Source organism: Rattus norvegicus, chromosome X (assembly GCF_036323735.1).
Source record: "Rattus norvegicus strain BN/NHsdMcwi chromosome X, GRCr8, whole genome shotgun sequence".
In the NCBI taxonomy this organism is placed as follows: Eukaryota; Metazoa; Chordata; class Mammalia; order Rodentia; family Muridae; genus Rattus; species Rattus norvegicus.
Window position 1 is genome coordinate 18,559,953 of NC_086039.1, and position 27,700 is coordinate 18,587,652.

The 27,700-nt window shown below is 41.0% G+C and overlaps 1 protein-coding gene across 4 annotated transcripts in view; it reads right to left on the reverse strand.

Annotated features, from left to right (window-relative positions):
• Positions 1-27,700, reverse strand: part of Shroom4 (shroom family member 4) — a 211,295-nt gene that overhangs the window by 22,582 nt on the left and 161,013 nt on the right. For all 4 annotated transcript variants that reach the window (XM_039099796.2, XM_017602065.3, XM_006256763.5 and 1 more), the window contains 3 exons: positions 25,243-25,377; positions 20,539-23,023; positions 15,382-15,443 (listed from right to left, as the gene is read on the reverse strand). In XM_039099796.2, the coding sequence (XP_038955724.1) occupies positions 15,382-15,443; positions 20,539-23,023; positions 25,243-25,377 (2,682 nt within the window). The remainder of the gene's footprint in view (positions 1-15,381; positions 15,444-20,538; positions 23,024-25,242; positions 25,378-27,700) is intronic.

Sequence of the window (27,700 nt, forward strand, 5' to 3'; positions counted from 1 at the left end):
ACCAGGTGTGGTGGAGCACATCTTTAATTCCAGCGCTCAAGAGGCAGACAGAGGTAGATCTCTCTCTTGTGAGTTCAAGTCTAACCTGCTCTAGAAAGCAAGATAAAGCAAGTCCAGGACAGCCAAGATTCCGTTACACAGAGAAAACCTGGTTCAAGAAAACAAAACAAAAAACAAAACAAACAAGCAAAAAACCTGGAAAGGCAGGGATTATGTATGCTTTTCTTCTCTTTGATAAATACAGCAATATCTGATGAGACCTTATTGTGGGTACTCCTCTTTCTATAAGCATATCTGCTTCTTCCCCTCTGATGTAAGTGGCTCTTTAATGCTCAGGATGACTCTCTACATCTCAAACATTGGAAGACCTGTTCTTTTCATATTAGGGCTGATTTATACTGCAACAATTTCCAGTAAGTGGACTTTTTGGAGCACGCTGCCTCCAGATAAAGCTATTGTACCATAAATCAGTACAGCCAGAGTGTCCTCCAAAGGTATGCTCTTTTCTTTCAACAGATTTTGATGCTGATTACCAGGGGGTTAAATGATATGAGGCTGACCAAAATAATTAGTTTGTTCGTTTCTGAAGTAGACAACTGTTGTATACCAAGTCCTCTGACACTTCAGACCGCTCTTATACCCAAATTTGCTTTAAACAATTACTGGAATTTTTAAAAACAGACAACAAAATTGTCTTTGAGATGAAAGACAATAAAATATCCTGGAATAAACCTATCCAAGAAGATGAAGGAACTCTACAATGAAAATGTGAAACTGCTGAAGAAAGATCATGAGAAAGACACTATGGAAAGACACCCTATGTTCATACAATGGTAGAACTAATATTGTGAAAATGATCATCCTACCAAAAACATTTTACAGATTCAATGTAAAATACCTACAATAATCTCCACAGGGGGGGGAAACATTAAAAATCACATGGAACTAGGAAAGACCCCAGATAAGTAATCTATTCTAAATAAAAAGAAGAGTGGTAGAAGGATTGCTATTCCAGACTTCAAGGTATATCATGAAACTATAGTAATAAAAACCAATATGGTAATGGAATGAAAACAGACACGGAGACTAACAGAATAAAATAGAAAACCCAAACATGAATACTTGTAGCTACAAACATCAGATGTTTGACAGAGATGAAACGTCACACACTAAGAACACTATTTTCAACAAATGGAGCTAGGAAAACTGAATGTTCTCATGCAGACAGATGAAATTACATCACTATTAATCACTTGGCAGAAAGATTAGGTCCAAGTGGATCAAAGACCTCAATTTGAAACCCAAAATACTAAAACTGCTAGGAGAAAGCACAGGCAGTACCCTACAAGGTATGCGTGTAGGAAAGGACCTTTTTGAACAAGACTCCATAGCCAAAGAAATAAGGCCAGCAGTTGACAAAATGGGAGCCCATTAAACTAAAACATTCTGTATAGCTAAGGAAACTACCAACCAAGTGACCTGGAGGCTAACAGAATTGGAGAGAATCTTTTTCAACTATACATCCAACAGAGGATTAATAATATCTGGACTATAGGAAGAACTCAAAAAAACAAAGAGGCAAAAACAAGCAAATGACCCATTCATAAAATGGGCTGGGGACCCGAATGGAGAGTTCTTAAAAGAAGAAAAAAATGGTTAAGAAATGCCTCCAACTAAAATGTTCAGCATTCCTAGGAATTAGGAAAATACAAATAAAAACAACTTCCATATAAATGGAATGACAAAGAAAAACAAAACAAGGGACAACAAATAGTGGAAAGAGAAACACTCACTCACTACTAGTGGGATTGCAAACTGGATCAGCCACTCTGAAAATTAGTGTAGAGAATTCTCCAAAAGCAAAAAATAAATCTACCATGGCCCAGCCAGATATGCACTCAGTATATACTCAAAGGACTGGATATTATTCTACAAAGATGCTTGCCTAGGCAGATTCATTGTTGCCTTCTCCATAACAGTGAGGAAGAACTGGAAACAACTTAAATGTCCTTCAGCAAATGAGCAAACAATGACGAGATGTACATATACGCTCTAACATGCTCTTCAGCTATAAGGAAAAAATGAAATGATGAGATTTGGAGGTAAAATGATGGGCCTAGAAAAGAGTAGAATAAGATAAGTAAGGCAATCCAGACCACCCTCCAAAATGCTACGTGTTGTCTCTCGTTGGTATTTCCTAGCTCCAGATCCTCAGATGTGAGTGTACAACATGGAGTAATAATAGAAACAAGGAAAGTATAAACAGACAGGTGGGGCAGGGCTTTGGGAAAGGAAGAGCGGGAATCAGATGCTATAAAGTCAGAAATGGAATCATGAGAGGAGCTTTAAATAGGAAGAAGGGAGGGACATTAAACCAGAAGGACAAGGAGGGATTTAGAACATATAGCACCAATTTTGTTTGAGAAAGCTTCAAGTAATCATATTATTTTATATTTACCTAAATTATTCAATTATTTTCTCTTTGTGTGTGTGACAGAGACTATCTCTCTCTGTCTCTCCATCTCTGTCTGTCTCTGTCTCTGTCTGTCTGTCTGTATGTTTCTCTCTCTCTTTCTCTGTGTGTGTGTGTGTGTGTGTTAAAGGAAGTTAAGCTACTTGGACATTACCCATAAGAATAACAGACTAACAAAAATCACAATATCAGGCATGAGAAACCTCCTTTGACTGCCTGGCTTGGGTAGACCAAGCAATTCCCCCAGGTAATATAGATTATCAATGCAGTCCTTGGTTATCAATTTGGGCTTAGGGGTGAGATCCTATTGCTGAAGACACCCCACACTTAGGACACAAGACCTAGATATTCAAGCTGTATCTTACCTGAAAGCCTCTTTTCTCTGATCTAGATTCATGGTTTCAGAAAATACTATGCAAACTTCCAAGGGAGTAAAGCAGTTAAACAGTCCTACCCAGCTGCAACAGCTAGGAACCACAAGGACTAGCATGACAAGATATGCATAAAGGTGCAGGAAATGGCACTCACATACCTGTGGCAACCAACAGCTGCCTAGTTGGACTTACGGTCCACAGAAGAGAACTCATGCCTGGTTCTGGAAACCCAGCCAGCTTCCTGGGGCTAGTGAGATTATGGATCTTAGAAATGACTTGCTATCTACTTGAGGGTGGGAGCATGGGAGGGGTTGGAGGATGGTAACTGGGAGGGGGAAACTGATGCAATTCTTTTCCAATTAAAATATGTTAAAATAATTTTATTAGATCTTTAAGAGTTTTACACATCTTTTTGGATCATATCCCTTCTTCCTGAATTCTTCCCAGATTGATACCCCATACCCACTCAATTTGTGTCATTAAAATAAATATACCAATGTGTGTAGCTCAAATATACTTGAATGTGCACACTTTACTGCAGTGTAGTGAGCTTACTAGGGGCGAACTTGCTTTTTACCATCTCTTCCTTTTTATTGGATGAAAAGAGTGAGTGGATGAATCTACAATTAAAATCTTTGACAAACTAGGACGTCCTGGTTCTGTAGTCGTTCGGCTGAGCTGGGAGCCTAGTTCTGGTTTCTTGACTGTTGAGCAAGGCTAAAGATTAACAAGCAGACAACACTGCCTAACTTCCTAGATATAAACAAGGAGCAGTGCTAAAGAGAACAGATATGGTGGGCTTGTACTATGCATTTTGCCCAGTTATATGCTGTAGCTAAGTCAGAGACTTCGCTCTAATAATGACAACATGGTCATCTACTAGGAATCTTCCTATGTATCACAAAGCATTTCTATACCATTTTATATAGTTAACCTTCAGGAAGGCCTTGTGAGATGAGTCATTTCTGAGACTAATATCTCATTCAAAGGAATGCACACCTTTTTTAAGTAAGTAGATTTTGAAAGTCTGTTAGAATTCAGATTCAAGTTTCTCTCATGATACTTTCTGTTCTACTCTGCTGCCTTCTTGGCTTTGGCTAGAGAAAAGGATAGAATGTAAATTTGGTAAGTATCACAGACCAGGTTCTCCTCAGAATGACGGCAGCACAGTGATCCAATAGGCTTCCGCTGAATTGTTAGGCACAAGCCAGGAATACTGACCTGTAGAGGTTTTAATATTGAAAAGGCACAGGATTTATAATTTGTAACAGAAATCTGTAATGCTACTTTAGGACAAACTAAGGGTTTTCTGTTTGGAAGTCAGGGGTATTCACTGATGGGCAAAAACTATAGTTTCTTGCTTCTCAATGCTTACTGAGCACTATTTTAGCTTTTTCATGTACGTAATGTAATCAATCTTCCCAACAGGCAGGAAAGAAGGCAGCATTATCCAGTTTGTAGCTAATCCTGAGGATAAGAGGACAAATGCTTTTCTTAGAAAGTAGGAAAGAAAAATGTCTTATCTTGCTCTGGAGACAGTGCCACTGAAGCAAGGTTTGCTAGTGTAGGTTTGTCTCCAGGTATCTATGAAGACTTTGTTTTGCTCCTCACTGAAGACAAGAGAGGAAGCATGAAATTAAGAAAAGGCTTTGTTGACACCGGTGAGGAGGTTATATGCTGTATCTAGAAAACAAAAGCAAACAGCATGCCAAGGCTTAGGCTGTTCTCTTTTTCTTCTTGGCACAGGTTGCCCTTTCTTTTGACAAATACATTTTCCTTCTTTGTTAAAACTGTTGCGGGGATCCAATTGAAAATTAAGCGCAGTACTGTCAGAGACGGAAAAATCTCCTCCTGCCTCTTCCTCTAGTCTTTTGAAGTTTTCTTGCTTGGAAATTTTATTTTTAAACTTACCACAATAGCTTGGCATTCCAGGATTATGGTAGGGAGAGCGTACGGGGCCAGTGACTCTTGCCTTTCCCTTCCTTGCACAGTCAAGAGATAAGACTGCGCCAAGAGAAACAGCCACTCCCAGGTTATTATTGGAGGAAACATTTGCAAGATCCAGGAAATAAGACCCAAGGAGGCTACGAAGTAGAAAAGACCCAGAAGACCCAGAGAGCTTTCTGTTGTCACCTCTACCTGGCTCTGAGCTCACAGAAACTTCCAGTTGATAAAAGCAAACGTTAAGTGCCAGAGCATACTCTACGCCTTCTTTCAGTCCCCCAGGAGGTGAAAACAGCCCGTCATTCAAAGAGAGAAACCCTTGCTTTGATGGAGTTGTCATGAGAAAAGCTTAGTTCTGCCCAAATGACTCCAAATTCTACATGTGAAGATGCCAGAGATACACAAGTTACACTGGAAGACAGGACATGTGGGTTTTCCCCCTTCTTGACAAGACAGTGATTGAATAAAATAAAATGGTCTTAGGAAAATTATGAGAATGAATCAGATCATGTTTTTATGTACGTATATAAGAGGAGGATTGAATACTATGTCACAGTAGTGGTGACAAATATAGAGGTTCATAACAGCCTGGGTAGGTATCCCTTTGGATGTCAAAGTTCTCCTGGATTTAAATAAGCAGAAGTACTACCTGATAGAGAGTTCTAGCAAACTAAATTGTAGTCAGGAGTGTAGTCAAGCACGTCTAGTGAGAACCTGTCTGTCATTGATACAGGAATGTTTGCAAAGCCTTTGATCTCAAACTTCCCAGAACTGAATCAAGCTGATGTGGTCTGCTACTTCTTCAGATTCTCTTTTCTTTTCTTTTTTTATCACAGATTCCGACATTTTGACACATACCCAAAACACACTATGTGCTTTCAAGTCAAGCTAGTTACATTTAATCCGATTTTTTTTTTCAAGAATTTTCTTTCAAATTGGACATGTGGTTTATTAGTGTTTACCTTTCTGGGGTTAGCTAACATTGTTACATTAATAATAGTACACATCCCCATTTCTGTGACAAATTCACTATTTGTATATCTGTCATGGTTAGTGGTTGCTCTGTTCTACTTCATCATTGATGAGAAAATACATTGCTAAGCCTTTTCAATGGCCATAAGTAGAAACAGTATAAACATTTTTCCAAGAAATTAATTCTATCTTTTGGATTATTCCCTTGGGGGTATATTGGGACAGAATTCAAGGAGTAATGCATTCTTGTCACATATTTCCAGAATGTCCTTTAGGATAACTGAACCAATATATACTGCTTCCAGGAAAAAAAATACTATTTAACCAGGTCTTGCCTTGGTAGGATTTTAGAATTTCCCTTATCATTCCTGCAAATTGTCAACAGTTTAATAAGATGGTATAATACCTTGAAATGATTTTATTTATATTTCTTTAATTGCTATAGAGGTTATAGTTTTCCATGGAAAACTATACAAGTTTACTTTCCTTGTGTGTAAAGTAAAATGCCTGCTTATTTTCTTTGTCCACTCAGAAAGCTAAGTCTTCAAACTGACCTTCTCTATCTGTAGCCATTCTTTATGTATTTTGGACAGGCAACTGTTATCAATGATGTTGTTCCCAGACATTTCCCTCATTCTGCAGCTTAGCTTTTTATTACATTTTGTCATACAAAGTTTTTTTCCCTAACTTTTTTATATTTCAGCCCATCCATCTTGTCTCTAATGATATCTTCAACTTAACAGCCACAGATTTATCTTATATCCTCAGCTGGAATACATATGTTATTCCAGTGCTTTACCTTCTGGCTAGAATGTGCGATCAATCTAAGTAAGGTATATGATCTGTAACTTAATTATCCTTCATGAAGGTACCTTAAACCCCTCAAATTCCTTAAAGAAACTGATGTTTAAAACCAGGTTATGGTAGTTCTAGTCCAGTGTGTTCCAAATTTTTAATTTAGCTTGTTTGTTCATAGAATCCTTTTAAAACTTTGGCATTTTAAGTTAACTATTATGCATTTGATAATTGTCACTTTAAGACTGACAGCACAGATCCACTATCTCTTAAATTTGAGAGGCCAAGTCCACTGTCCTTCTAGAAAATGTCTTTCTCCAGATTCAGTCCACTATGGATTTGACAAGTTCTAGAAAGCACCCAAGATGACTCTATCTGTAGAGTATATATGTATATGTATGTATATAACATGTATATGTATATGTAGTATATATGTATATACACATGTATATGTATATGTAGTATATATGTATATGTATATATATGTATATGTATGTATATACACATGTATATGTATATGTAGTACATATGTATGTTAACTTGGGAGATTTGGATCATTACATTCTGCCCTTTTTGCAAGCTGAAGCAAATTACAGATGTGTATTTATTTCTCTCATTAGAGTAATTTTCTTTGGTTAAATGTTGTGTACCCAGTGTTGTATTATCACTCATGTTCCAACACTTTGAATATTTACTTTGTCGCACTTGTAACAAGCCTCACATGCTTCCAAAGATTACAATCTTACCTGGAAGGGCTTCCTGGAAATGTCTTAGGTAATCAGATTCAAGTATCCATTTTCTTCTACTCAGTCAGAAAATAGGCAGTGGATACTGGATCCTGGATTCCCCACCCCCACCAAACTCAAGGTAGAATAGGACAGAGAAAACGAAAAGAACCCTTAGCAGAGAGTTGAAACAACTGCACAGAATTATAATTTTGTCAAATCCAATATAAACCTATAGGTTAATGGGCTCTGGAATACGGTGATTGTCTCACCTTGGGACCGTGACATTAGTCTTCTTGTGAGTCAGTTGTCTCATTGGCAAAATTATGCATGAGTAGTAATAATCACACCCAATCATAATAAATAATAACAATTTATGTAAAGGGGGTCTGAGAAATAGTAAGCACTCAATAAATGTTAGCTATCATACCTTTGTTTTATCATTACTAGTATAATGATCTCTTTCCTTATTTTAGTTTCTTCCTTAGTATTAGGTTCCTCCAGAATGAAGTTAGGTAAACTAAAGTGTACAGTGCTGTTGGAGTTAACCAAGGCTGTGTATATAATAAATATATAGTCTGAAGTTACATGCAAAAAGGAAAAAGGAAAAGATCACGGTAGGCAATTACAAGTACAGAGATCCAAGGGAGATAATCCAGAAAAGAATATGTGTTGGCTTTTAAATACCTGCAATTATGTAACTTTTCTCCCACTAGATCTACTCCTAATATCCCCCTCCTACTAATACCAAAATGAGTTTGCATTCTCTCTGCATGCAAAGCAGATAACAACCGAGAGAGATGACTAAGAATGGAACTACTTAGAATTATCTGCTTCGAGGAAGCTAGTGTAGCTTAAGATTATACTTTTGATTCTCCCACCTACACCCATCACTCCAGTTGTGACAGAAATGACATAATAAATGTGAAAGTGTATGCATATGGTACTAAGGAAAAGTGTGGGGGTTAGCTCCATCCGGACTGTTCCTTATAAAACTCATGGTCCCATTGGGTCTTTCCTAGTCCTTCATATCTGGGAAAAAACAAAAACCAATCCGTTCCTGGATCTTAGTAATTTTTAAAGTTAGCATATAAGGCACTATGTTTCATTATGGCATTTCATATATGTATAATTGTATTTTCTCCTGACAACCCTTGATTACTGCATCCTTTGCACTACCTCCACTGATCTCCTTCAAGTGCCAGCTCCAGCTATTGTCACATTTATCTATTGCTAAATGTAGCGTCCACATAGGAGAGGAAACACAGTATTGTGCTTTTCTCTTCCCTTTACCCTCGTTCTCCTTGCCCCTCCATTAACTGCCTTCCTTTCTCTACACAATATCCTACTTTCGTGTCATATATAGAGATACATACGCGAACATATATGTATGTTCAACACGAGAGTGAACATGATAATTGTCTTTCTGATTCTGACTTACTTCACTAAATACTATCATTTCCAATTCCAGCCACTTTTCTACAAAAGGCATAACCTTCTATTATGGCTAAACAAAGTTCTAAAATGAACTCTAGCTCCCCCCAACCTCTCCTTCTCTCCCTCCCTCCCCCCTCTCTGCGTCTCTCTCTCTCTCTCTCTGTGTGTGTGTGTGTGTGTGTGTGTGTGTGTGTGTGTGTGTTTATTTTGCCCATGTTTCCCTGTTAGTGGGCATCTACACTGATTTCTTATCTTGGCTTTTGTGACTAGTATAGCAGCATGCTGACTTGGAGTTCTTCAGGAATATAACCAGTTATGGTATAGCTGGGCCATGTGATAATTATGTTTGTCAGCTTTTGAGGAACCTCCAGACTGGTTTACATACTTGTATGACATCCATAACTTGACCTGTCACCTCCATTTTCAGCACTGATAGTCTTACCCTTCCTGTTCATCTCTCTTTCCTGTTTTAAATTTCATGTACCTTCTGAGCTCTCTACCAAACCATCACGTAAACAACTTGCTTTCAAAACTTATCAGGGCCAAAATGGCACAGAGGGCTGAATAAAACAGAGATTGTGGACCATTTTCTAATTCACTAGGTCTTGGTGGGGCCTTAGATTTTCATTTCTAAGTAATTCTTAGATGACATTGAGGTTATTGGGCCTGCGACCATATTTTAAGAACCACTAAATTAAATTTAAGTGTCCATAATTTCTCTTCTCTTCTCTTCTCTAACCGATTACTTTTAAAACAGTTCAATTTTAAAATATTTCTAAACATTTTAATCACACAGTAAAATAATCATAATCATAATCATCTAGTGAAAAGAAGTGACCGTCTTCCATGTGCCTGGTGACAATGTAAAATGGTGCAGCCATTTTGGAAGACAGACAATTCTTGTAAAAGTTCAATATAAAGTTACCATAGAAATTCTACTCCTCAGTGTATGCTAAGGAGAACTGAAAACATACCTACCTAGAAAATTATATATGAATGTTTAGAACAGTAGCTTTTGTAACAAAAGTGAAAGCAACTCGAACCTCTCTTAGTAGATGAGTGGATAAAGAAAATGTGATCTCATCATGATATTTGGCAATAAAGAAAAAAAATGAAGTGCTGAAATACGCTACCATGTGGATGAATGGCTAAGACGTCATTCTAATTAATAGACATGAGACACAAAAGCACGTGTGCTGTGTGATTCCACCTAAATGAAGTAAACAGAAAAGAGCAAACCTATGAAGACCGAAAACAAATTAGCAATTGCATCAGGTTGAAAATGGGAATGGCAAGTGACTGCTACAAATAGACACAAGTGATGGTTGCAGGATGTCAGACACATTCTAAAACCGGATTGTGGTAATGACTCCACATCATGCACCAAACACCCACAAACCGTATACTCGGGACAAGTGAATTCATAATGAGCAAAGATGTTTTCATTTCTTCTTCACAGAACTCCATTACAAGCAATCATGCCATGTATTTTCCATACCCAGTACTTTGCTATATTTGCTTTCCTGAAGGAAACCTGATGATTGCAAACTGTCAAAGCCCATTAATGCTATCTTCCATGATGGCAGTACATTGACACATCATTCCTTCTACCACTTTGGCCGTTTGATCCCTCTGCTTTATCACTGTCTCCTCCTCATCTTCTCCTGGCGGGATGTTTGGCAAGCACCCTTTAAAGATTCTGCCTGTTGACCTCATTAACGTCATCTCTAACATAGCTCAGTTTTAGGCTACCATCTTCTCCTCTAAATGCCCCCTCTCTGCACTCTTCCATTTATGTCAGTAACTTCTCACGCTAGTTTTAATTATGTCCTCTATTCCAAAACTCTAAAACTACTTTTCTCTACTCATCCTTCAAAAAGATGTCTTGTAAGCAAAGAATCTTACACTAACATATGAAAAAAATGTTCAAACTAGAATGATCAAGGCAAGCAAATTAAGGTGATTAGCAGGTATAAATGTTACATTAGGAAAAGAAAGAATTTCAATGATGCAAGGTTTGGTATCGAGAACTACTATAGTATATTGCAGATGATATTGTAAAGTGCCTCCTGAGGAGAGCTTGTTAAATCTGTAAAGGCTCTTAAGAATAGTCGTATATTGTGACCTAGTAATACAAATTCCAAATTCTTTAATAATTGTCTCACAGATAATTGTTTTAATGAGAAAATTCAAAATGAGAAAAAAATCTATAGCTATTCAAAATGTTCTAGATAATTACTTTATAATATAAAAACCTTGAAAACAACCAGATTATTCAAAAATTTAGGAATGATTAAGCAAATTACCATACAATAAGCTGCTGAAATATTCTATAGCTGTTAAAATTATAGTGAGGAAGCCTGAATGAAAATTATTTATCAAATAATGCTTAGTGTATCAAGATCCGAAAGCTCATTTGCATAGTTATTACAACTATGCCAAGAATAATCCCCACACATAGAACAGGCCAACAGAAATGGGAGAAGTAAGGTGGTAGAAACAAGGCTATTTCTTCTTGTGCTTAATTTTCTGTAGTATTGTTTCCATAATAAACATTTATTTTTCTCCCAAAGCATCACACACATTTATCTATCTTTTGTTCTCTATTTCTACTGCATCTCCACATCCAGCTCCCTTGTCCATAGCACATTTTAATTCCTGGATGACTGCCCCTCTTGGTTACCCTCCAACTCATCCGGCTCGCCAATGCTGCCAAGTTGCCTAAGATGCCACATTTATCAAGCTACTTACTGATTGTCAATAATTTTTAATTTGAATTTATTTGAAAGTTTCAGTTTTATGTAAAGAATTTTAGTCATTTTCCAGGTTTCATTGTCTTTCATAGCTTTGAAAAAAATTATATATTGAGTTGTAGATAATAGTGGGGTACCGGGCATTTCTTGATACACGTATATAATAATTGTATACATTTAATATGATTACATCAAATCATTAAGTCAGAGTAAAATCTCTCCTCAAATATTTATTATGCCTTTATGGCAAAATGTTCAAAACCCCCTTCTAGCTTTTTCAGATGTATAGTTAGTTCATTACCACTGTCTGTAGTCACCACATCAAGCACAGCATCTCAGAGCTTCACTGTGCTATCCAATCAGAACTTCGTACTCACTGGTGATGAGTGAACAAGACTTGCTCTCATGTTGGTTATCCTATCTAGTTCTCCAGGATAACCTAGCCTGGTCTAAAGCTTCTTTAATTCTATTTCTCTACTCTTAATGCTGAGCATGGTCCATGTCTTCTCCTCCTCAGCACAACTAACATTCCTCGTGTTATGTTTTGATTGGAAGGGTTTCTCTATATTTACTCATTTGAGTCTCACAAATATTTGATGTTGCTGCTCTTACTCTATCTCACACATAAGAAGAGATGAAGACAGTGACAGAGATAAGAAAGGGACAAGAAGAGTCACTGAGAAGGAGTATGGGGAGGAAGAAGCACATGACTATAGATCTCAACTCGAATGTTGCTTACTCTCCTCTCCTACAACTTTCAGCCTTCATTTCCTTATCGCCCCATGAAGTGATGATAACAGAACACAATAAATAATTATCATGGACTGCGGCCTAGTGTTTCTTGTTGAAATTCTGTATTCTTTTGGAAACTTTTATAAGGAAAAGCATACTTAAAAGCTGAGCGGATGCCCTTACCAGCTATGACCTTGAGTGGATAATTTACCCTCACTGAACCTCAAATCCTTTATTTGAGTTAGCAATTCTCGATGTGTGGTCCAGTAGCACCCAAGGAGCCAGTTAGCAATGCTGATTTTGAACCCTACTTCACACCTCCGAAATTAGATTTTTCTGGGGGCCCAACGAGCTCTCATGTTTTAACAAGCTCTCCAGATGCTTCTGTTGCATACTCAATTGTGAGGCCCCATACCCTGATCTCATAACTACACGCTGGAATTGTTAGGAAGTTCTGCCATAAGTTGCTCAATCCAACTTATAGCACATGGGTTGTTTTGCAGGTAATAATGTATTATTACCACTGTTGAACCTTGCGTGGGCTACTCTTGCTCTGCTCGAGCTGTGGGCAGACAATGCTTCTCGCTGCTCTGTCCCTAGTAGCTCCCACCTTGCTAAGCAAAAGGCAGTACACATGCTAAGTTCTTAGTAAGACTCTTACCTCATGGACAAGTGAGTAGGAGAAGCAATTTGGAGACTGGGAAGATGTAGAATGCTGTTTCTGAAGTGAAACTACTTAGGGAGAATTAACTTACCAGCTGAGGGGCTTTAGGCAAATGAATGTGTTTGTGTATGCCTCAATTGCTTCTCTGTACTACACGGAACAGAAACTGTACCTATGCTGATTACATCTACTGCACAGCCTCACTGTGATAAAGACTTGTAAAATGCATTCCATAGTGCTTACAGCAGAGAACTGAGTTATTTACTGCCCTGGGGCATTGCTTTATGGTGAAGCGCTTGCCTCGCATGCGCAAGATCATAGATTCTTTCCCAAGTGTTGAAGAAAATAAAAAGGGAAAAAAATCATGAAAATGTTAGTTAGCATTATTGTTTCTGTGTCTTTTCACACATGTAGTGGTGAGCAGATTCTGTTTCTTCTTTTGGCTACCAGATGATAAATATCATTTGCAAGACATCTCTGTACTAAGCATATAGAATAAGGCTATGCCCAAGGTATGGTATCCTCTTTTAAAGGCTTCAGTCTAATAAAATATAAAACATATATATATATATAATATATATATATATAGTGACAGTGTCACTAGATTAAAATAATATCCCCAAGGACATAGTATAAAACAGTCCAGAGTTTTTGGTGGCGGGATATTGATCAAACCAGTGAGTCCTACAAGTACCTAGAACTTGGACTCCTGAAACACTCTATTGAGGAACCTATTTGCAGGCTGTCCTTTTTGGATCCTAATGAAAGCAGGTAAAATGGTGAGGGAGAGGGGAACAGGAACTTTCGGGTTAGACTGTCTGGAACCTAACACTACCATTTGCTGTTACCTCAGTTCAATTATCTAAGTTCTCTGTAGCACCTCTATAAGACAGACAGCAAAAGAACTACTGTAGCGAGGAAATACAAGTTCGAATGTACTCTGATCATCCATTGCAGGGGGAAAATGAACATGTTTCCTCTAAGTAGTAGGTTTTCCACTACGACCCACAAGCTTAGTATCCCTTGATAGTGGCTAGGTTTCCAGTTCAAGGTATATTTTCCTCTCATCGAATGGGCCTTAAGTCCAATGAGAAAGCTGTTGATTACCACCACAGCTAACTGTAGCTCTGATCCTTCATCAGTGAAGCTTTCCATTGGCATTCCTCAGGGAGGAGCCCCTAGTTGGTTATCCACTACCAAGTGGTTATGCCTAAAATCATATACATGCAAGTGACACTAAATAGACCCAGCAGGGTATGTTTCTACATTTATGCATGTGTGTGCATTTGACAATAATAATCAAAGAAAAAGAGGCTTGCAGGAGAGGACATGGGGGAGTTGGAGGGAAGAAAAGGAAGGGGGAAATTACATAGTTATGCTGTAATTAAAAGTAATGGCGCATAATGTAGACCACCTGAAAGGATTCTGGACTATTTAAGGGCCAGCAAACCAAGAGTCTTTTCATGTCTCTTAGTGCCTTTACTTGGAGAACAGGCCCAGCTTGCAATCGTTGTTTCTGTCTCCTCCTTTCCTCTGGAGATGGAAATCGGACTCGAAATCATGGAGAACCCTCTTGTACTCTCTGGCCTGAGAAAAACTGGCTGAAAGAGCATATCAAGATGTTGTACCAAAAAAGGAGAGGAAGAGGGAGAGGGAGAGGGAGAGGGAGAGGGAGAGGGAGAGGGAGAGGGAGAGGGAGAGGGAGAGGGAGAGGGAGAGGGAGAGAGGGAGAGAGGGAGAGGGAGAGGGAGAGGGAGAGAGGGAGAGAGGGAGAGAGGGAGAGAGGGAGAGAGGGAGAGAGGGAGAGAGGGAGAGAGGGAGAGAGGGAGAGAGGGAGAGAGGGAGAGAGGGAGAGAGGGAGAGAGATCTGAGTTGTAAGCAGTAACTCAGAAAGGTGACTATCCACAGCTCTGATTTACCCAGAGCACCCTGTCTCTAGAGACTATGAGTGTACCAATATCCACAATTTTAGGCATTAGATGCTCTGCCCAATGCAAAGCAGTTCTTTTCTCTTTATTCCAAGCCACATGTGCCTTTCTTTAAGAGAGTTGCAACCCATCACCAGCATAAACGGTTTTTTAACAGCCCTTCAGTTGTCAATAAGTCCTCCTAAAAGTGTAGTGGCAGAACCCAAGAAGCGGGTACCTCCGAAAACGTTGGACAAAGAGAATAGTCCCTCTTCTCTGTTGGCTCCAACTGCTTGTGGCCACTGAGAAGCCAGGCACAGATTAGGTCTTCTAACTTGTTTCAGCATAGTCCTCAGGCATATGTAGACATGGCTACTTTAGACATACCTTTACAATGCTGCTGACTCCTGCCTATTCTCATAATCTCTGAGTCTATATTCAGACAGAGGTATATGGGGCACGCTAGAGTATATAGGACAATGAATCCTTGGTGTGAACAGCATACCAGTTTCGTCAAAGAAAGTCAAGCAAACCAAAAGTCATTGTAATTTCTAAGGAAGCTTCGGAGGCACAAAGTCACCCCAAACCCCTGAGTAGTCACTTACCTCCCGGAATGACTAGTTTTCCTGTTTCCTGTTATTGGCTTCCACTTGTCCACAGGAAATTCCTGCAAAGGAAAATTCTCATAAGTTAGGGAACTTTGAACAGACAGGTAGCTAGGTAGTTTCAAAAATAGCAGCCTGGCCAGGTTCCTTGGCTGGTAGCATAGCTCCCAGCCAGGCTGCAGAAATGCAGAGTTGGAAGGCTGCCTTTCCTTAGGGAAGCTACTGCACCCATGTAGAAATCCAGAAAGCATCAGGGACCAGGGCTAAGAATGCTGAATTTTCCCATTGTTCCCCTCCCCTCCCAAACTCCAAAAAACAAAACAAAACAAACAAACAAAAACGGGTTAGCATGGTTGCTGTTTGCTCTGGCTCTTGCTCGCTCTAAGGAATGGAGGCCTTTTTTTATGTCCTACTTGATGAACCTGTTCATTGCTCCTGCTTCTTCCAATAGAGAAAGCATCTTCTTGGAAGCCCTGACCCCGAGGGGGTTTTCCTGCTGCAGAAAGCCTCTTCCAGTGTGTGCAAAGGTAGAGTGGAGATGTCAGCTACCCTCATCCTGCAATTGTTCTTTCTCTATGCACCCATCTTCAGATAAGGGCTGACATGAGCTCTTCTCCCGGAGATAAGGATCAAGTGCCCTGGTTCATATGCTATAGAAGTAAACTGTCTACCTTGCATGGATTTTCCTGAATTGCTCAGCCATACGTGTCATTTGTAAGAAGTTTCCTTTCTTCTCACTGGAGCCAGCCTAAACCTGAATACACGTTTGCTTTTCAGATTCTTCCCGCTTTTGCACTGAGTACCCTCCATCTGCCGACTCAGAGCTTAACCTAAGAGAAGGCATTTTTCCTAAGCTGCACTGAGCTTCTAAATTCATTTTGCTCTAATACTGTTATTATTAGTCCTTTCCAAGGTTTATTGCCCTAGCCCCAGTGGGCCTCTCTTTTGGGGACAAACACCTGGTGAAGCAGAATGAATATAGGTCTTCGGTGTCAGTTATACTGGCTAAGACATTTATTATCTGTGCTATGTAAGGGACGTTCTGTCACCATTTTGAACCTCGGTTTGCTATTTGGCAGATAAAGCTTATTAGTGAGGATCAAATGAGGTGTGGAGAGAATGCCTGGCACAGTGCGTGGAAGCCTCTGTAGTCACCATACTGGGGAGTCTGTTGCAGGAAGACTACTTGAGTGCACGAGCCCAGCCTGAATAATACAGGAGAATAATGCCTCAAGGAGATGTTACTACGAAAAAGGTGAGGTTTATTTCCTGATTCCGGCTTCCATAAAACTGGAGAACAGTCTCTGGGGGGTGGGGAGGGAATCCAAGCAATTCTAATAATTACACTTCAGCCTCTGTCTGCCTTGACATATTTGTGAGATGTCACTGCCCCCAAAGGTACCACAAAGGCAGTCACAGCAAGCACCCGGATTCCCTCTCCATGTTCAGTCTCCTGGGAAAGTGCTTAGAAAATAGCAGTGAGTAACCCAAACAAAACCCTCCATCCAGTCCTACCAGCCTTCCCAGATTCTCCCTTCACCAACCCCTACTGACCTTCCCAGATTCTCTGTATCACTTTACTCTTTTCCCTCAGTCACTTAAGATTACTACAACTGGTCTGTGCTCTTTGAAGCAAAGAAGCGATATTGGTAGCAGTTGAGGATAACAGTCTTGCTGCCTCGGTGATAGTGAAATTGCTAGAAGCTACCCTGTTTGCTACATAGGAGAAGGCCCAGGTTTTGAACTCTACTCACAAAGAGGCAGTTCACACATACTCCAGCACACAGCCTCTGCAGCTAGAAGCAGTGCTTTGGAATCCACATCTGCCTTCGCCCATTTAACTTAGTTGTATGGTGTATTATACACACACATATTATAGAATATATGTCACACATATAACATGTGTATATTATATGTAACATACACATATAATACATATGAATATTTGTACATTATACCACAAATAAATGGTACTTGCTATATGGTACTATATTCATGACCAGAGTATCTATTTCTTGATTGCTAGAGGAGTGAATATATTAATAATCTAAGGTACCCAGAATTCAGTGGACAGCCATATATGTTACTTTTATGTTGTTCAAATCCTGACTCTGCACCTTGTGAGATGTGTGATCTCGGAGAGTCAGTTTCCTCAGCTGTCCCATGTAAGTGTTCAATGCAATCATCTGGCGACGTATGTAAAACTAACTGGCATAAAGTATGTGTGTTGGAGGAATATGCAGATTTTCCTGCTCTAGACATTACTAAGCCAGAGCTAGTTAGCTCCCTCCACAGCCTTCTTCATGAGAGACAGGGCAGGCTCTTGGCCTTTCTTCAGGTAGCCACCACAGCAAATCCTTTGTCAGAGCTGTATGTCTCACAGGGTCAGGAACACAGGGTTCAGGTGACATGGGTAGAAATGACACATTCCTCTATGCATAACATCTACATGCCTGAAAACCTAGTATCTAAGCGTAACACACATTCAGAACCCAATGCGTCCCTCCCTCCAAGTACAAAAGGAAGGGTATAGCATAGTCATAGCTTTTCTGTATTGCTACAGCCAGCTGCTGCTCCTGTCAATGGAACTTCCTTCTCTTTCAGAGGAGCTGGTCCTGAGACAACACCCCTGTAGCCACCTTTTCCTTCACCTTCACCCCCCTTTCCCCAGTACTTGCTTGTGAGTACTTCCTTCAGCCAAGATCTCTCAAGCCTAGGCCAAACTTCCCCTCATCTTAAAATAGCTTGCTTATAGGATGATTACTGTCTGGCAGTCACTGTTCTAAAGGCTTTGCACATGTTCGCTATTTAATGCAACGTACGAAGCAGGTGCTGTTACTACCTTCAGTTTTTAGATGGGAAAGATTAGGCGCTATAAATTCTGGGGAAGGAATTTAAGCCCAGCTAGTCTAGTTTGAGCTTCAATGCCTGTCGGGCATTATCTACATTTCCTTTCCTCTTTTTGTTAGTACTGTGAATATTTTCAGACATATGAAAAAGAGGAAAGCAGTTGACATGGAACATCTACATATCCTGTCTAGATGTTTCAAATAGCGTTGGTGCTGTGTTCACCTTATCGTGTGCCTGTTTGCCCCTCCATTCATCAAGCAGTGCAACTTACATTCTTAGGTGCACTTCAAAGTAGGTTCCAACCATTTTATCTGCATAAATGTCAAAACCTCAATGGCATAGATTAATTCCTTAAAAGCTACCAGCTACCAAAGTTCACCCAAGAAGAAACAGATTGTCTCAATAACTCTGTTACTATTGGGGAAATTAATGAACATTTTCAAACAATCGCACAAAGAAAATTCAGGCTCAAACAATTTTGATGATAAATTTCGCCACGTGCTTAAGGAAGAAATAACACCAGTGCTATATATTCTCCCTGAAAATACAAGAAGAGGGAGTGCTGGCCACCTCATTTAGCTAGCATTACCAAGTTAGAAAAGGCAAAGATTTTACAATATAGTCTACAATCTCTAATGTAGATGCAAAGGGCCTTAACAAAACAGCAATAAATCAGGCTAGCAGCATAAAAAGTACATTATAACCAAGTGGGGTTATAGAAATGCAAGGAAGCTACTTAGTTCAGAATCTAATTGATATAGCTCACTGTAAATTTAGACACAAACTAAAACTGCATGGTCATCTCAATAGATGCAGGGAAAAACATTAGAAAGAACCCCAAATCCATTCTTAATTTAAAAAAAAAGAGAGAGAGAGAACCTCTTTGAAGCTAGGACTGAAAGGGCATTTCTCAACCTAATAAAGGCGACTACAGAACAACAATTACCGCAAGACGGTAGCCACCGAACATCCCAGAGAAACATTGAAATCGGAGCAACAGCGTTGCTCTCCCCATTCCTTCTGAACACTGTATTGGGGATCCCAGGCAAAGCAGTCAGGCTCCCTTCCCCAGCCAAGCACACACGGAGTCTAAGATGAAGCAACTGTCTATGTGCAAAATCCATGAACTACCACAGAGCTCCTAGAATTCATCAGTGAGTTCAGCAAGGTTATAGGCTAGAAAGCCAATGGACAAAGTTCAACTTTGTACAACTCTGGAGAAGTAACAAAGTGTTTTAATTTAATATGCAGAAAGCAATATTGTTTACCATCGCCTTGAAGCCTATTAGAATATTAGGAATATGATAATTAAAATAAATGTAAGCTGCATAGGTGGGGAATGTTAAATTGTATGCTTCAAGAATACCACAGCGTGCACGTTAAAGGTTATCATTTGCTTATACTCCTTTAGGCAAAAATGTGCTTCCTATGACATGTACAAATATTAATGTCAATTTGCTGGCTGTTATGTAAATCTAATCCATATCAAGCTACTGAATGTGCTTCCACGTCTTGTTCCCTTCATCTTCTGTATGACCACAGACTGGAAAACACTGCACTCTACCTTGTTTCCGACAGAAGAGCCATGTCACACGTTCGTCTATTGATGGGCATCTATGCTGGCTTTACTCCTCAGCTACTCGAAGTACTGTAGCTATTGCTCTAAGGCTGTGTAAGTAGATCTGTGGTAGGACTGAGAGTCCTCTGGCCACTACACATAATTTTATTTAGTCATAAGGAAAAGAATAAGTCATGACATTTGTAGAAAAATGGGTAAAATATAGAAAGTAAATAAAAAATAAATTATTTTTACAAATCAGATTGTGAGGGTGGAAGTGGGAGAAGAGGAGAGAGAGGGCTGTGATTGAGATGTACAGTGAATAAAAATTAAATTATTAAAAAAAATTAAAAAAGAAAAGTGGGTAAAACTAAAAGAAAATACGTTAAGCAAAATAAGCCAGACTCAAGAAGACAATACATGTTTCACCTCAGATATGGATTCTACCTTTTAATTTTATTACTACTAGCTGTTTTATAAGGTGGACATACATTTTCCTTTCAAAATAGTACACCAAATCATAATACATTCATAGTTAGCTCCAGGTCACTCAAATACTAATTTTACCATTCAAACCAATTCCAGTCCTGCTAATTTTAAGGAGCAAAGGTTACTTCTGCCAACCTCTATAGTTGCACATGTATGTTGAAATCTTGGTGGCTAAGTGTACAGAAGAGACTATATCATTGTAAGTAAGTGTAATAATATAATAATAATCAATTTCACTCACCCAAGAACTAAGTCCTCACCTGTATGGCTGCCTTCCTGGATTTCCAAGCATTGCCAGATGCCATACTGCTGTCCTCATGGGCACCATGCTGAGGACTGTGACAGCAACCTGTACACCGGATGCATTGGTGATGGTGACACCTACAGTTGTGGCATTTTGGCAACAAATTTCTCTTTAGCAAGGCAGGGCAAATTTCTCCAGAACAGCAAATGCAAGGATCATGCATTACAGTTCCCTGAGCACTGCAGGGATGAGAACAGGTCCTGTGGTAATCACAATCCCCATGGTGCACTGGCTTACAGTACAGGGAATTATCTACGCCTTTGGGAGCAAAGCAGTCTGGGTAAGTGGGAGCTTCTGACTGAAGTGGTGACAAGGAATGATATGATTGGTCAGCAGCATGGTATGGTTGGTCTGCAGAATGATATGATTGGTCCATAGGATGGCATCGTAATTCCCTATAGCTCACTGACTGGAAGTTTTGATCTATAGGTTTTGGTCTCTGGATAAATGGCTTGTTGTGAGTGGTTAAGCCTGGCAAATGAGATGTAGATAAAGATTTGCTGCTCTCTTCAAAGAACTTTCTTCTGTCTGCAAATGGCATGAGGATGGCTTCATCCCCAGCCTGAGGAGTAGGTATCTTCAATTCTTTGTTGTCATCTGGGTTGGAAGGACCCTCTGTGGAGAGTGCCACCTGTGGCTGTGCGTTATGTTCTGGAGACCATCTCCAGTGACCTCTACAGACCCCGTGGTGAGCATTTGCTTTCTCAGTGTCTAAGGTGGATGAGTCAGATGCCTTCCACCATGTGTTCAGGGCCAAAGAAGACTGGCCAGACCTCTGGCCAGGGCTCATTCTTCCCTCTAAGCCTACCCTAGCTTTAGAGCTCTCTGAGGCTTGGCTGAGGCATTCTGAAGACCTAGCCCTGAGAATCATGCTTTTGTTAAAGAGCTGATCTCCATGGCTAGGGACGTTTTTATATGAAGGCAGAAGGGATGAGTTAGAAGCAGGGAGTGGAGGGCTTTCTGGAGGCTCTTGGGTCTCTTCCACATCTTCCTTAGTGTCACACAATTGTGACAAGGGGCCCTTACTTTTCTGGAGCTGGGCTTTCCTCCTCTGAATTTCATTCCGTAGATTGGTAGCGAACCTCTCACTCTTCCGTCGGTTTTGGATGGAGCGACCTCGGGGGCCTCCACTTCTTCTGCCACCCAATCGGCCACCTTCCTTAGGCTCATTGTCACCTTCTTCAGTTGCTTCAGTGTGACCAACTACTTTATTGGCTGAAAAGAAGTCTCTGGTTTGTTGAACAGGGGAGCAAGTGGCAGAGGGCTGCTGGCCAGTCAAGTCACTGCTTGCTCTGCTTGCTCGGTTTGAGTCTAGGTAAGTTCGTTCTGATGGGTGTCCATCGACCTCTCCAAGTAGGGCATCACTTTGGCTCTGGTTTGCAGAAACCATCAGCTTATCATCTGTGGGCTTGATCTTCCTTTCTTTGCTGGTCTGGTCCTGGGTACCTCCTGTGGGGAGACCTGGACTTTTCTTCCCTTTAGGGTTGTTGTGCAAAGGGGACATGGTCCACTGGTGTCCATCCTGCCCAGTTGGCAACTCCATCCCCTTGTTGCCTCTGGAATCAAGGTGCATCTGCTGCAAGTGGGATGCCAACAGCTGTTCAGGAGCACTATGGCGATGTTCTATGCTTCCTCGGAGGTGCGGGATGGCACCAAAAGACAAAGTGTTAGCCAGATCTGCTGAAGCCTCCTTAAGCAGGCCAAACTCTTTGTTGGAACCTTTGTCATGGGCCTTTGGAGAATCAAGAGCTTTGGAGGAGCCCTCTATCAGTAGATGGTCACAGTCATCCTGGCTGGATTCAGAAGGCTTGCTGAGCTCACAGTTCTGGTGGTCCTCACCTGTCACCTGGTCTTGCCCACTAATGCAGCAGAACTGGTTAGAGCTCCTTGGGGGCAGCATTGTCTCTAAGGCTGGTTTTTCCTTTTGCTGTAAGGAGTCCACAGGTTCAGATGCACGATGCTGCTCTCCATTGAGAAGTTGGGCTCTAGAGGCCTGAAGGCTGTCCCGCCTCACTGGAGGCTCTGGTGGACCCCGCACCATCTTGGCAGGTCCTGAGTGGTGCCCTTCTTCTGAGCAGGATGATGCATGGGAAGTGGAGGTCATGTGGCCCCCACTGGTACTATGGCTACTTCCTGAGGTCTCAGATACATTAGCTTGGTCATCAGTGACTTTAGTCGGCCCTGGGCCTGACATGACACAGTCTGTAGAGGGTGGTTCCTCTGGCTTAAGGGAAAGGGCACAGTCAGAGGCATTTGAGCTGGCTGAGAAGGAGCTGTAGGCTGAGTCACGCTGGCTGGGGTACATGTTCTGCTCAATGGGTAAGAGGTGGCCCTCGTAGGTAGCTTGGCCTGGCTGTTCCAGGCTCTCCATGCTGCCAATAGAGCTGCTTTTCTCAGTGCTACAATGCCGGGAGAGTGGGCACCACTGTACACTCACGTCACTGTAAGACACAAGGTACATGCATTAGTTAGTCAGGCAATCAGACACCTTCCCTACTCTGGCCAGTCTGCCATGGATAAGAACAGGTCAAGCCAGTGACACCCATGCTACAAATAAAAGGACCTAAGGGAAAGAAAGGAAGATAAGTAAGGAGAGTGACACATGGGCACCACAGGACCATGACAGAATGAGAAACAGGATTTCATATAGAGGGAGAATGAGCAAACACCCCAAAGACTTAGTGCCATGGCAATTATGTACTATGTCACCGCTAACAGCAAGTTTGACATTGCTTCTGAGTAGTCCCTGTCAGATCAGTGTATGCTTCTCTGCCAGTGTGTGTGTGTGGGGGGGTGGTTAGTCCAGAACATTAGCATTAGACAGAAAGGAGCCCCCATGAGGCTATTTCGACTTCAGCCAGAGCATTTCATAAACCCATGATTCTCAAACCCGAGTGTCCATCATAATCATATGGAGGGCATGTGATACACAGGCCACGGGGTCCACTTTGGAAAACCTCTGGTGTCAACAAAACAAGCTCCATAGAGGGAAGTGACTTTGAAAAGGCAATTTTTACAAACTCTAACTAGTGTGGTACAGTCAGAATTGGAGTGCAAATGTTTCTTTATTCCAGAAATTCCACATCACTTCATTTAGAGTGCTGGTGGTTAGGACCGGGGGCCTGGAACATGCCAAGGAAAGGCTCTGTTGCTGGCGTACATCCCTAGAACATACTAGATTCCTTGTGAATAGAAAATCTGATTATTCACTGATGCCCTTTACAACCTTCCATTTGAAACCCAAATGAGATTGTTTTCTTCACTGTCTAACCCACAAAGGAAAGTAGACTAACTATTTCAGTAAGTGCACAAAGAAGCTGAACTGAGCTGCAATTGGAACCCAGGTCTCTCAACCCAAAGTTTTAGTTCCCCTCTGATAACAACTTCAAATGGGGAAAAACAGTACCATCTCCGCCAGAGAGTTGCTCTGTGGGTGAAATCAGCCAAGAAAGCAAGAGCCCAGGTGCTCTCAGTTCTTGCTGTTGTTAGTCCTTCTAGTACTAGGAATGATGTAAGAGTGGACTTTGCTCATCCATACATCCCTTTATCTACCAACAGCAAAATCACCCAAGGAAGACCAAGAATAAGACATAATTTTGACTGTTAAGGACCATTTCCCAGACTTCTTGGCCAGACGGAGCCAAGAAGTTCCATTAATGTTCTTTGCCTAGAACCTCAGAGGTTGCAGGTCGCTCTCAAACAGGTCATAGCTCAGAAAGAGAGCCACAGCGTTGACAGCATTCCATGAGACCCATAAGACCAGATCTCTCTGATTCTTGCTCATTGCATGGTCTTAACCACCCTTCTTACTTGGCTCTGAGCTAGGAATATAGTCATTTCTTGTTGGCAAGGGAACCTGCTACTTGCCTCACTTTCTGCTGGAATGCAGACACACATGCACACATGCATGCATGCACATACTCAGACAGAAGCCAAATCTAGAATCCACTTCCATGTATTCTCCTAGAACAAAGCTGCCTGGGCCATGGGTCCCTGGCTGCAAAAACAAAATAAAAATACCAAACTAGAGAAAATTCACTGTTTGAGTTTTAGCTTCCTTAAGCTCCCACAACAAAACCCATTCTTGGAAGGAAAAACTGATTATTGAAAAAAAATGCAGCTCTGAGGAATGAACTTTGGCTGACTCTGCGAATGTGGGGGAAAGAAACCAAACAAGTAGTTTGTCCCTTGGGTAGTTGTTTCAATGAAAATGGACAACACCAAGCTCTTCGCGTTGAGCTAGGCCCTGTGACTTGGTGAGGCCTCTGCTTTGGAGAGTTCTGCTCTATGCTAGAGCCAATGAATAGTGGAGGAAGGTCCTGGTGAGTGACTGTAGATAGAGAACACTGCTTCCCACAGGAATCAGGAAAAGGGTCCGAGACAAAACAACTCGTGAAAACTTTGTGAGAATCAGGACACAGTGGCTATCTTTGTGATTCAAATGAACTACTTTGAAGAAACACTACCCAAGAAGTAAAGATGCATGCTCAAAATCATAGTGTTAGCCTTATAACTAGTTAAGAACTGAGAGACTCTAGATGGCCATGCCATTCTGTTATACCATCAGCTCTAAGGCATCCAGCAGGGAGAAGATCAGAGGAGGGGAGTGGACAGACTATCAGTCCTGGAGCCTACCTTGAGGGGAGAGTCCCAGACTCACCTTGTGTTGCAACCAGAATGCCAGGACAAGCTGAAGGCTTCAGAAGGGAAATGCATGGTGGTGGCCACGTCAGGGCACCCCTCCAATAGCTTGGCCACATGCCATGAGTGCGGCCTACTCACAGGGGTGTTTCTCCTATGGCAAGAAAGAGTCAGGAAGTCAGCACTGAAATCATTTCCCAAGCAACTTCCGTACCTACCCCTTCTTTCCATTCAATGAGCTAGCTTATCTTAGAAGGAACTAGTGCGGACATCTAAGTGTCCCTCCCCGATTCCACTCCTCAAATTTCCTTCACCTCATGGAGGATTCCTGGAGACATAAAATGCCAGCATCTATGGAAATGTTTTGTTCACAAACATATCCAACTATGCACACTAATGTTAAAGATGCAGTACTCAGTCAACAGACGTATGTGGACTACATAGGAGTTACTGCAAGCCGACCTGCACTTGTCTTGGAGGGAAAGATATCAATATGACCAATCTTCCCATCTTTTTTCTGAGCAAAATGAGGCCAAGTGGTTAAGATGCTTGGAGTACAAATTGTTTAAATTTCTTCATTCATTCTAAAAGTATTTATTGCATATTTAGTATATGTCTTTCAAAACATATGCAGTTCTAGAAGTGCAGCTGTGAGTCAAATACAGTCTATATCCTCGACAGCTTCCATATTCATGAAAGAGTCAGCTAATTAAAATAGAGTAGCATAAATGCACTAGACAGCAAAGGTCAACATGGGCACAAATCCACAGAAGTCAGATACTTGAACTTGTGGGCAAAGTCATGGCAAAGAGGCCAAATTCTTATGAGGGATAAAGGGACAAAGGGGTGATAGGTTAGGATGACAGGAGATCAGCTGTTTAGCATTCCAGGGCCGAGTAACTGGGAACAGGTCTGAGGCCAAGGCCTCCAATATAACTAGAGGTTCTGGTGCTAAAACCCACAACAGCAGCAACTCTTACATTGACTTGCTCATACAAGACGCATCCCTGTCAACCAGCGCATTTCAAATGATTAGAGGGCACCCCTAGAAATGGAAACGATAAACCAGGACATGGTAGAACTAGGACATAGAGAGATGACTGATGGGAGGGAGAACAGAAGTAGGAGAAGGAAGTCATATAAATGAGAGGGCAGCGAACGTGGAGAATATAGGGAGAGGAAGAGAGCGCAGAAGGGCCAGGCAGATGCAGGAAACCAGGAGGGATGACAGACCAAGCAAATGTCAGAACCTCTGAAAAAGCCAGCTCACATCACAGCTCAGTCTCATTGCTCTAATCATGTTCCGTGCTTAGCGCTGTTCTTTTCCAACTCGCCTTTACTTCTATTCATTTTCCAGTAGACATTATCCCAGTGACTGGACTGCTCTGCTTTGAATCCCATTTCCCTCACTTGCTAGCTTCTGTTGCTGTCAGTGTCAACTTCTCGGCACTATCATTTCCAGAGCAATAAAATGGAGACATTCCCAATGGTCATTAACTCATGCATCTTTATGGACATGAGGCTGTAAATATTATACAAATTACAGTAAATAAACATGTACTGCTAGTGCCATCTCCTCTGGGGACTCTATCTCCAGCAACCTAGCCCTCATAATTTATCCCACCATAATATGCTATTTTGCATCGCCTATCAGCATTTCATATATAATTAGCTTGGTCCAACTGACTGTACTAAACCAGGAGGAAATGAAAATAAAACTCTAGAGTATTACATGTGCGACTCTACAAGAATCAAACCATCCGAGTTACCTTTTTCTTTAGCAATGTTTCTTAATCTGTCGAGGTTATTATGGGAATTAGAAACAGTTATCCTCATCTGCCTCCATTAGAAGAAGTATTCTTAGAGCATACAGCGAATAGTCTAGTGTTTTACCTAGTGGTCAGTAAATAGCATATAGTATAATACTGACTAGTAGCTCAAGCTTGTGCCTTTAGATGGCTCAAGGGTACCTTCAACCAAGTGTGCTCGAGGAACTTCTATCAATTTTCTGCTCTACTGCTCCCTTGACACACTTAGAACACTTGCTTAGAAAGACCCCTTACTCTCTAGAGTTTCTCCAGTAGTAGAAAATAATCCCCGAGGAGACTGAGGAATATAGTGAGGGCTTTGGAGACACTAGAAAAAATGAAAGACTGGGAGGAAATCTCAGCAGAGAAAACTGGGGCCAGATCCAGTCCCACTTAACCCCAGCATAAGAAAGAGAAGAAACACTCCATAGAGCCCAGTACCTGGCCTATTATCATTTGTGAACTGTCCTAAACTCAGCCCACACTTGTAGCAAATTCCAGTTGTGTAACCTTGGCCAAGGCATTTTTTGCCTTTTAGGGCTATGTCCATTAGGCAAGTACTCTACTACACCACTGGAGTTTCAGTTATATATTCTTATATGTAAAATGGGGATGGTGGCCATCTATTCCTCATGAGTTATGGTCTAGTACAAATGATGCCATCCCGTG